The following is a 10,912-nucleotide window of genomic DNA, read 5'->3' as shown; positions in this document are numbered from 1 at the left end:
TCCCTGAAATTAGATCTGGGCTGTTACATCCCGACTCTCTCTGGTTGAGCTGAGCACTGGATGTACCAGAACATTCAAAGGGCTCCTCACATGACAGCCGTGTGAAGTTTGTCCCATCCAATCCCCAAATCCCATGTGGGTCCTGCTCTTGATGCCAGCACAGGGAGTTTGCAGGGATTGCATCGGAACTCAGAGAGGTGTTTCCCAAAGTCTGTGGAATGGCACCGACGAGCACAAGCGTGTTGATAAATGTTCTGCCTCAGGAGTGAACCGGTTTGGCAAATTCTGAGCTGTTCCAGCTTTACAGGCCTGGTAGAGGAGGAGCCATGTTTCACTCGGGATTGCAGCTCTGCAAGACAGGAGTCTGCTCTGATGGATCAGAACTCTCCTGGGGTGCACCTCCCTTTTTTTGTTACAAAATTGTTGTGTAAATGGCATTATCTAGTTTGGGTACATCTCTTAGATAGTGGGATAGAAGGAGGAGCAAAAAGCCTTGAGAAACAGGTGTGGGAGTTTTTGCTGGTGCCCTTGTCACTACGTGCCCTTGTCAAAAGCCCTTGTCTGGGTTCTTGAAGCCACGTCCTTTAGGACACTTCCATTTCCAGCTGTTTGGTGCGGGATGTGTTTGGTTGCTGCCTCGAGAAGCTCCTGGGTCTGGAAAGGGGCTGGGGGAGGTCACGGTGAATCTCAGAGTGGGTGGTGGTGGCAGGGTGAGGGGTGGGGCTGCTCCACCTGCTGTGAACAACTCGGTGTTGGTGAGAGCACCCAGTATCCTGTGGCCAGCTCATTCCCAATGGCATGGAAGCGTTCCTAATGATATTTTTGATACTTCATGCTCAACTTGTGCTTGTGAGAAGCTCCTGCTGCCGTGTTCCGAGGGCTGGGCAGTGCAGGCTGTGGCAGCTGCGTGTGTGACACAGGAGTTGTGTCACTGGGCACTTGTGCTTAACATTAAAAGGCAGCTCTGTGTTCCAGGCAGTGCCACCGTGAGGGAGCCAATCCCTCTCTTCCCCTTCTCCTTCCTTATCAAGGAAACTCTGTAGCATCGTGTGCCGCAGAAGAAGGGGAAGAATTCCCTTTTGTGTACACTCGGATTTCTTCTGGCAGCTGGGAAGGTCTCACGGGATGTGGTAACGAAGGAAGAAGCTTCCAGGAACAGGGATCTGGCTTTACCGAAAGCGAGCGGTAGAAGCATCCTGATTATTAAAGATGTTTTTTAATTGGAACATTCTACTCCCAAATCCTTCTGATGCAAACTGTGGGTGGGGAAGGCCGGCGCACGGAGGGATCGGCACCCTGGCAGCGGCTGAGAGGGAGCCAGCGTGGCACATGTGGGGCTGGGGCTGGCAGCACGGGCGGCAGGGCTGCGGGAGGGACAGCGGTGGCATTGTGTGGGCCAGATGTGCCCGAGTCGCCGTGGGAATGTTCGGGGCGGCCCCATGGAGTACTCCTGGAACTCCTGTTCCACAGCGGCGCTTATGCAACTTCTCTGGAGCTATGGAGGAGAGCAATTCCTGCAGGGATCCAGGCTGAGCCCAGCAAGGTGCAGCCGGGGGTCTGGTGCTGAGTGTTTAACCTGGAATGGGGGAGTTTGGGTGAACACAGGGAGCAAACAGAACTCCCTGCTCCACGTGTTTGCCAGTCTGGCAGAGGTTTGTGTGTGCATTGGAGAAGGCCCCTGGGGGGACAGAGGCTGCTCATTCCTGGCTGCTACAGGGAGTTCCTCTGTCAGGGGGTTTTTTGCTCCTCATTGAAGGTCTCTAGGTGTCCCAGCAGAATTTTGTGAAATAATCTGTCAGTGGATTTCTGTTCCTTGGTGAAAGGCTCTTGATGCCCTGGTAGAATCTGCCAGGGAGGGTTTCCACATGCCCTGTGAGGAATTTGGGGAAAAATATAGATGGTTTATCACTTCTTGGTGTGAAGGTCTCTGGCTGTCCTGGTAGAATTTTGGGAAATAATCCCGCAATGGGTTTTTGCTCCTTGGTGAAGGCTTCTAAATATCCTGGAAGACTCTTTCAGTGGATTTTAAGTCCTTGGCAAAGGGCTCTGGATGCCCTGGTAGAATTCTGGGAAATAACAGATCAGTGGGTTTTAGCTCCTTGGTGAAGACCTCTGAATGTCTTGGGAGAATTTTAGGAAATAATCCGTTGGTGATTTTTCTTTCTCCTTGGTAAGGATCTCTGGCTTTCCTGGTAGAATTTGGGGAAATAACCTGTCAGTGGTTTATTTGCTCTTTGGTGAAGGTCTCTAGCCTAGAGTCTTTTTTTCCTAGGTAGAATATTAGGAAATGGAGGTACCAGAGTGGCCCTACCCTCTGTTCCAGAAAGGTCTGGAGCTTCCAGCATGTCCCAGGGGCCCCTGACTGGGGCTGCTGGTGCCTTTTCCAGCGCTGCTGCCTCAGCACGGGCTGTGACTCTGCGCTGGCTTTTGGCAAAGTGGCCAATTTCCATTAAATATTCCGTGGGGAGAGCGGGACGAGGAGCCGGGACGAGGATCGGGATGCGGCACGGCGGGAGGCTGGCACGGGGGTGCCCGTGGGCCGGGATGCCGGGAGGGCGGAGCGGGAAGCCCGGCAGAAGGGGCCGAGCATCCCTCGCCGCCGGGCCGGTTGCCAAGGCGACGGCTGCGTGGCAACGGGCTGGCAGCGGGGACCGCCCGCCGCCGCCGCGGAGCCGCCGCGCAGAGCGGGCGCGCTGCCCTCCTCGCTGGATGCTGCGGCGGCCGCCCGGGAGCAGCCGCGCTCCGCCGGTGCCCGACCGCCGCCGCCGAGCCCGGGCCGCCCTTCCCGGGAGCAGCCGCGCTCGCTCTCCGCTGCCGGGGCCGGCGCGGAGCGGAGATGGTGCCGCTGGTGCGGAGCGCCGGGGGCTCCCACCAGTGGCTGGCGATCGTTTTCCTCGGCCTTTGCTGGTTCCTTCCTCCCGGGAGATTCGCTGCGCCGGGCGGAGACTTCCCGGGCTCTGCCGTGGACAATCTGGTGGTCAGGAAAGGGGACACGGCGGTGCTGAGGTAGGAGGCGATCGCGGGCGGGAGGGATGCGAGCGCGGAGCGTCGCCGCTGCTGCAGCAGCATCCCCGAGATGCCCGAGGCTCCGCCGGAGCCCCTGGCCCCTCTCGGGGACGCTGCGGCGGCGCTCGGCCCCAGGGCTGCCCGCGGGGTGCCCCGGTGATGCGGGAAGTTGTCCCCAGCGCCAGCCGGTACCCGCATCCCTGCAGCTCCGGGCCGCTCGCCGGCCCTCGGGGTGGTTTTGTTCTGCGGTTTCCCCTTTTTAAACTCTATTTAAGAAGCCCTGGCTGTTGCTGAAAGTTCAGAAATGGGTTGTTGGGGTGAAATGATGCAGTTTTGGCTTCCAGCAGCAGTTTGGGGGCTCTGCAGAACGAGCGGCGTGGGGCTGTGGCAGGGAGAGGACTATTGCACCCTGCCAGGAGCATTAGCATCGGTATCATTTATTTTGATACATATTTCTGTGTTTCTCAATGATTGGAGTACTGGCTCCATGCCACGAGGAGATTTTTGTGCTTCCCGTGGCTCTGTTCCTGCCTCTCCTGATGGACCCTGTGCTCCCGTATCTCCTCATCTCTTGGCTGGAGCAAAATTTATTTACCAGCAGTCAGACACCAAAATCGACTCGAACCTTTCGTTCTGGTTTGTGTTCGGCAATCCTCTGCCTTGATTTGATTATTCCCCAGCCCCCACTCTAACTTTTTATCCATGTGTTGTACTTTTGCCTTGATCCTACTGTAGTTCAAATCCTCCCATTTTCTCCTTCTCTGGAATACGATTGCAGTTGGTTGAAGCTCCTGGCTGGTGAGAAACCTCTGATTTAATTAGCAGCACTTCTCAGCTATGAAGTCTCTGGCTGTTATTATTTTTTGTTGGGCTGTCAGGGAAATCTCCAGGTTTCAATGCATTTTATCCATAAGCATTTTTAATGATCCAGCAGCGTGCTGTAAAATGCTGCATGAGGCATTTTCGGTAGGGATTTGCAAGTGCTTTTAGGCTGCTCCTGTTGTAGTAGCTCCTGAAAATACAGTAGATGTCTATGTAGGGCAGCTGACAAGTGGTTTTTATGTGTACCTCAATTATCCTCTGTATTTTGAGACGTGCTCAGGTCCTCGTGCTTTCTGTGGCACAAATGGAGAATCAAAGGAAATAATAATTTAAAAGTGGTTTATTTGTACTGTTACAGGTTTACAGGTTGCAGAGAAAGTAACTTGGTGGGTTCACAGGCTGTTAAGACATACTCAGCCACTATTAAACGCTCTAAGTATCTAAATACATTTAAAACCGCGTTATTAAAAAGCGGTGTGATTGCTCCCAAGGTTACCTCCTGGAGGGTTCAGCTGGAACACATCCGGGCTGCCAGGCCTCAGGCTGGGTTTGGAGCCCGGTGCTGGTGCAGCTGGGTGGGTTACATAAATGAAATGGGAGCTCTAGGCTGGAAGCATCGCTCGGGTCTCACTGGGGAGGGCCAGCGTGTGTTTTGTAAAGAGAGGCTGCTACAGGAAACGCTGGCAGCGCTGCCGAGCCCCGGCATGAGCGATGGGATGCTGGAATGTTGTGTGCTGCAGCTGGGTCTCCTTCCTCGTGCCCTCTGGTTAACTCCTTTCATTTCCCGTGCCCTCGGCAGGCTTGCTTTAAACCTGGGGTTATCCTGTTTTAAGCTGGTAACTTGAAAGGGGAGATGCAGGATCACAGGGGGAGAAAAAGAGAGAGCAGCAGCCTCAGGCTCCTCATCCCGGGTCTCTCACTGCCCATCGTCTCTGCTCCTCTGAGGCTGTCCCTCGCTGGGTGCTTGTATTGTAAATATCTCCCAATGTACATTAAAATAATGGCTGTAGGTATTGGCAGTATTGGAAATTGGCTCTTATTTAAATACAAACTCCAGCGAGCTGGAAAAAGCCATTTGGGTGCTGAAAAAGGAGTTTGTTCCTCCAGCTCTGGAGCCACATGAATCCAGCTCTTCCAGTGGCTGTGCCTCGCAGCACCCAAAGTTGGCTGTGCTCCATCGTTCCAGCCGCTCGTGGCCGGGTGGCCGTGGGCTCCTGGTGGCCGTGGGCTCCCTGTGGCCGGCACGCGTTGATTCCCCGTCCCTGCTCTGGGCTCAGCTGCCCTCTGCCAGCCAGGGCTTCGGAGTCCCCCGTCCTTGGGTGCGGAGGCAGCGCCGTGCCGAGAGCGGCCGGCTCCTGGTGACACCGTGGCTCTGGGGTAGGGACGGCTCTGCCGTGGCTGCGGGGAGCCCAGGGTGATTTATGGGCTGGGGGCTGAGCCAGCCCGAGCCAGGGCCTGCGGGTGCCCTCGCTGGGGTGCACACCCCGAGCGGGGCTCACACCCCGAGCGGGGCTCACACCCCGAGCGGGGCTCTGGCTGCAGCTGGTCACATCAGCCCGTGCCCTGAGGGGTTAACGGGGCTGCCCCGGTGGAAATGAGGACAAACTTTTCCTCAGGAGTCCTCGTTTGTGCTGGAATACCAGGGGAGAAGGCACAGAGTGCCTCTCGATGAGTCCGGGGCCACGGTGGGTGAGCCGGGCCCTGGCCTCAGCTCCCACATCAAGGTTTCGTTGTCTTGCCTGAGGATCAGGAATAAAGGCTCCTTGGAATGCTGACGACTTCCAGGAAAAGCCTCTGTGTGCTGGCATAAAGTAAAATAAGTAGTCCAGCTCCCCCATTTTAAATAGTTAATTCATATATCAGTGTAATTAACCAATTTTGGATCAAACACACAGCATTTTCCTAGTGCTGCAGCAGCAACACTGTGAGGACCATTCCCTCCCTGGCACCCTGGAGCATCACTCCCTGTGTGCTGCTCTTGCTCAGCCAGACCCCCACCCCTCCCCCTCATGTCCCCCCGAGGGGTGGGTGTCCTCCCCAGGCCCAAGGTGGGGCTGGATGGTGCTGTGCTGCTGCCCAGGTGGCACAGGGGTGCTGGGATTCTCCCCTGGCCTCCCAGGCCAGCACTCCCCGATGCTGGCAGAGTCACAGTGCCCAGGTGTCCCTTCCCAAGGGACTGATGGAAGAGAAAGTTTGCCAAGGATGTCACTGGGCACCTGTTTTGGTACAGGATGGGGATCTTAAAGAAAATCCCTCCTTAGCCGAGGAGTTCTGTCTGTGATGAGTTATTTCTGCAGCCTCAGTAATTAAAGCCTGGTCCCTTTTGTTTGGTTTCAGAGGGATCCCCACAGTCCCGGCACTGTTTGTGTTTGTTGAAGTTCTAAGGAATTCTGTCAATAATGCAGTTGTTTTGCATGGCAGAACAATTTTGGGAAGCTGCTACTTTTCAGCAGCAGAATTCCATCCAGCAGCCTTTCTATATTCTTCCCAGGCAGCCGGTTAAGATTTCATGAGAACACATGAGGAAAGAGAGAGCAAGTCCTAAACCCATGATTTTATTAAAGGAATAAATTGCTGCGTTGCAGGCTGGTAGCAATTCAGGAGCCAGGCTGTATTTCCAGAACCAGGCTTCTCCCGTGACCCTTCACAAGATCCCCTGTTCGGAGAGGGATCACCCTGTGTTTCAGCAAATCCATCTCGCTGACAGCACGAGCAGCAATTTCGGGAGAGGAGTGTTTCAGGAGAGGTGACAAATGCAGAGCCCTTGGCAGGGAGCCGGCAGGGGCAGCCCCTGTCACCACCTCCCGGGTCACCTCCCGTGTCACCTCCCTCCCTGCCCCGGGAGCAGGGCTGGACACTCAGGGCAAACAGAGACTGCTTCCTCCTGGGAGGGGGCTGCTCCCCCCTTCCCAGGGATGTGGGGAGGACAGGGGAGAGCTCACCTCAGGATGGCAGCAGGAGGCATTTCTGCTGCTGTGGAAAAATAAGAATTCCCCTTTTCCCGCCGCGCTGGAGCTGCTGCGGGCACGGCCGATGTGTGCATGGGGCTCTCCTGGCTTTACCTGACCCGGGGGACAGCGATGTGTCAGCAGTGCCTGCCGACCCCGCCTGCAATTTGGAACCCAAATCCCCCTGGAGATCGGAATGTGCAAAGCTGAAAATGATCAAAAGGGTTTTTCTAGCAAGTAAGGGTTTTTATCGTGTGTTTTGTTTTCCTCAAAGCTCACGGATAATGAAAACAAGTCTAAGTGAGAGTACCTTTATCGTACCTTTACGTTGTGTCAGCGCAGCAAATTGGGCTTTAGAAGTTGTCATGGTTGTTAAAAAAGCAGAAGATCTTTTTACCAGCAGATGATTATAGAGGAGTTTAGGGAATGTGTGCTCTGCAGTCTGTAAAATATTGTGGGTTCTTCACTGCAAAGGGTTAAACCTTGAGCTGGAGTCCCTGGGCCCGGGTTCCTGAAGGCTGGCAGTAAGGAGCAGGGGGAGCTGTCCAGCAGATACCGGGGTCCGGCTGTGGTCACAGAGAGGGTGGGTGCTTGTTGAACCTGGCTTGGAAATCCAGGGGTCAGTTCTGGGCCAGCAGGTCAGTGAAGTGCAGCCACGTGTGTTTGGCCACAGTGGTCCCTTTGGCCACGTGGGGTGAGTGTTGTCTGAGGCTGGGGCAGCCAGTGGTCACCTGAGAGGGGTGGTTGTAGGAAAACGCCTTTTTTTGGTCATAGATCAGGAGGTTTGGGGCTTTTTGGTTTGTTTGCTGAGTTGGAAATCCTTTATGTGTGGCTTGGCTGCTTCTGTGCACCTTGGAGAGTTCCAGGTCCGTGTTGTGGGCAGTGGCACTGTCCCCTGCTGTGGACACCTGGGGCTGGCACCAAACACCTGGGATGAGCCCCAGGTGAGGCTGGACGGGCTGTGCCTGCAGCCCAGCCCTGCCCAGGGCTGTTTTACTGCTGTGCAAAGGTTTGGGCACACGGGAAGTGGCTGCTCTGAAACTCTGCCTTTTTCGGTGTCTGCTCTTCGAGTTTCTCAACTTCTTCTCTTCCTAAGTTCTTCTGCTTGTGGGAGAAGTTCCCATTGGAGGAATGGGAGGAGCAGCTCTCGGTGTCCTCATGGCTCTTGGTGTCTGGGACCACCGCTGCCCCAAACATGGGGAGTGTGACGCTGTGCCCCCCAGAGGGACCGTGTGCCCTGGCTGTGGGGCTGGGGCAGTGCCAGGGCAGTGCCAGGACAGGCTGTTCTGTACATTCTGGGCCCTGACTCAGGGCTCCGTGTGGCTCCCTCCAGCTCACTGCATCACAGCTCTCCCTGCCTGTTGAACACGACTTTCCCAGCTGGGAGTTGTCTCCTTCACTCCTGCAGGAACACAGGGGATTCTCCTTGTTCTCTGCAGTGGCTCTGCTCCAGGGGATGTTCAGGGTGGTTCAGGGGGGAGAAGCCCATCTGCCATCGGTTTCGTAAAGCAGGGCCCTTTAGGGGTCCCGGCTGTGGGGCTGACACCAGGGGCAGCTTCATAGCTGAGAGTCTTTGCCTAGGGAGTGATGGTGTCCTGGAAAACTGGTGCCACATCTGTCAAACATCCATCCATTGTCATTGGTGTTACTGAGAGCTGAGCATTTGGAAAGGAAGTTCTGCAGCAGGAAGAGCAGGTGGATAAGGAGTTTATGCAGCAATTGGAATTTTGGGATACTCTGTGCATCCCAGCATTGCAGTGCCCCCAGTGCATGCCCGGTGCTGGGTGCAGCTGTGAACGTGGGCAGTTGTGTCTGTGGAGAGTGTAATAAATAGAAAAGTTCCCTTCTTTCCTTTGTGACTTCAAAAGGTTCCTTTCTTGACTTCCATACTCTTGATATTCTGGTGCAGTTTGGGGTCATAAATCCTTCAGCTCCATGGAACTTCATTCCTGAAATGTGACCATGGGATGTGCAGGCTCCTGTGCACACCCCCAGTGAATGAAGTTGTTGTTTGCATAAGAATTTCCCATTCCCAATCCCTGCCAATTATTAAACAAGCACATTATGGCACTTGCCTCTTGTCTGTGCAGCAATAATAAATAAAGTCAGCGTAAATTAAAATAATTTATCATTTTAAATAATGGTGAATGTTTCAGCTGTTCTGCAGAGCAACTAACAAAACAAGGAGTTAGTAAGAGACGAAAACCGGGATTTGTTCCAAAGGGCTGTTTTTTTGAGGAGAAAACAGAGACTTAATGACTTTCTTCTTGTCACCATGTGCAAGAGCTGAGTGCAGCTGATGTCCCAGGGAAAGGATCTCAGGGGACTGGTCCCATGGGCCAAGCAGCCCCACAGTGTTGAACAAAGGTGCTGGAATTAGGCTGCTTCTTCTCTGGCTCATCTGGAGAACTCTTGGTAGCCAAGAGGTATCCCAGTGGGCTCTCCTAGGGAGCTGAAACCCTGGCTCAAACGTGTGAGGCCAGGGCAGTGGGCAGTGCTGCGGGAGCGGGGCATGGAGCTGGCCAGGCACTGCTGGGGGCTGGCTGGGCACTGCTGGGGGCTGGGTGGACACTGCCTCGGGGATGGGGCACTGCTGAGGGCTGGCTGGACACTGCCTCAGGGATGGGGCACTGCTGAGGGCTGGCTGGGCACTGCCTCGGGGATGGGGCACTGCTGAGGGCTGGCTGGGCACTGCTGAGGGCTGGTTGGACACTGCTGAGGGCTGGCTGGACACTGCCTCGGGGATGGGGCACTGCTGAGGGCTGGCTGGGCACTGCCTCGGGGATGGGGCGCTGCCGAGCACTGGCTGTCCCACAGCCAAACGGGAATGAGCTGGTTCATGATCCATCAGAGAAGTGGAACATGGGGGATGTGTGGCTGAGCTCAGTCTCTTCTCCTGTTCCCTGTGGCTGCTGCTGCCCACTGGAAACGCTCAGCTTGACACAGGAGCTCCCCCATAACCTTCACCTCCAGTAAATTGTGGTGTCACTTGGTTTCAAAATCGAGCTGTAAATGCAGGATGACACTTTGGTGAGTGGCACGTTGGGATAAAGCTGGTGACACAGTTCAGAACGAGCTGTACCTTATCTCTGGTGCCATCTGCCATCGGATCAGAGTCTCCGTACCCAAATCCTGGTGGTCAGAGGCTGCTGTGGCTGGTGGGGGTGGGAGAGCAGGGAAGGGGCAGGGCTGTGCTCCGAGCAGTGACAAAGGGAGCTGGGAACTGCCTGTTGGAGCCCCAGTTCTTGTCTCAGCCCTTCCCAGTGGAGGACTGGGATGGTCAAGGCCTCCTGAGTTTCTGCTTTTCCAGCCCTGGGCTTGCTAACCCTGAGTCTCCCCTGACAGACCTCGTGTCCATGGAGCATCTCCTGGGTGTGTGACACTGAGCCAGCCTGGCTGGGTGTCCTTCCTCTGGTGCTGAGCTGGGCTCACAGCTGCTCACGTGGGGCTCCAGAAAGGTGTGGGTGAGGTGGAGAGTGAAGCCCGCAGGGATGGGCTGTACTGGGCTCAGCAAGGTGATGGCTGATGCTCAGAGTTCTTTCCAACCCAAATGATTCTGTGATTCTAAGATACAGAAATTCTCATTTTCTCCAGACTGGCTGAATAAATGTCAAGGTTTTCTTCCTGCCATCAGGGAAGAGGAGAAAAACTCCCATGCCGTGACCCACGGGAGCATGGAGGAGAGCAGCAGAGGTTCAACTGCCCTCAGCAAGGGTGAAGGGGTGGGTGGTTTTCCATGCAGCCTTTCTGCTGCCTCCAGGACACTGGAGATGGCAAAGTCCGCCTGTTCTGCACCGAGGGGCTGGGAGCCTGCAGGGCTGGGAGCCTGCAGGGCTGGCAGTGTGCAGGGGAGCCCTGGCTCCTGCCAGGGGAGCTGGGGCTGCCTCTGGCACCCCTGCTTGGTGTGGGACTGCTGCTGCTTTGGTGCTGACTTTAACCAAAGACAGGCACTGAGGTGATACAGCTTTCAAAGAGTTTTCTGGTTCCTGGATTCCTGGATTCCTTTTTTTTTTTTTTTTCCCCCATTCTGGAAGTTGTCTTGAATTGTTTTCCTGTCAGTCCCCCAAATCTTGCTCGTGTAGGCATTTCCTAAGGACTTTTGGGTCTCTTGATTATAAGTGAAGCAAATTTCAAGA

General features: G+C 55.2%; 1 protein-coding gene across 1 annotated transcript in view; it reads left to right on the top strand.

Annotated features, from left to right (window-relative positions):
* Positions 1–2,833: 2,833 nt before the first annotated feature.
* Positions 2,834–10,912, top strand: part of NEGR1 (neuronal growth regulator 1) — a gene marked incomplete at its 3' end in the record, with an annotated part of 190,156 nt that continues 182,077 nt past the window's right edge. Inside the window, exon 1 of the mRNA XM_082286838.1 lies at positions 2,834–3,006. Coding sequence (XP_082142964.1) covers positions 2,837–3,006 — 170 coding nt within the window. The 5' untranslated portion in view covers positions 2,834–2,836. The remainder of the gene's footprint in view (positions 3,007–10,912) is intronic.

This window comes from Coloeus monedula, assembly GCF_965178545.1.
Source record: "Coloeus monedula genome assembly, chromosome: 9".
NCBI classification, from domain to species: Eukaryota; Metazoa; Chordata; class Aves; order Passeriformes; family Corvidae; genus Coloeus; species Coloeus monedula.
Note: the sequence above shows the minus strand (reverse complement) of the source record. Positions and strands in the feature narration are given on the sequence as shown.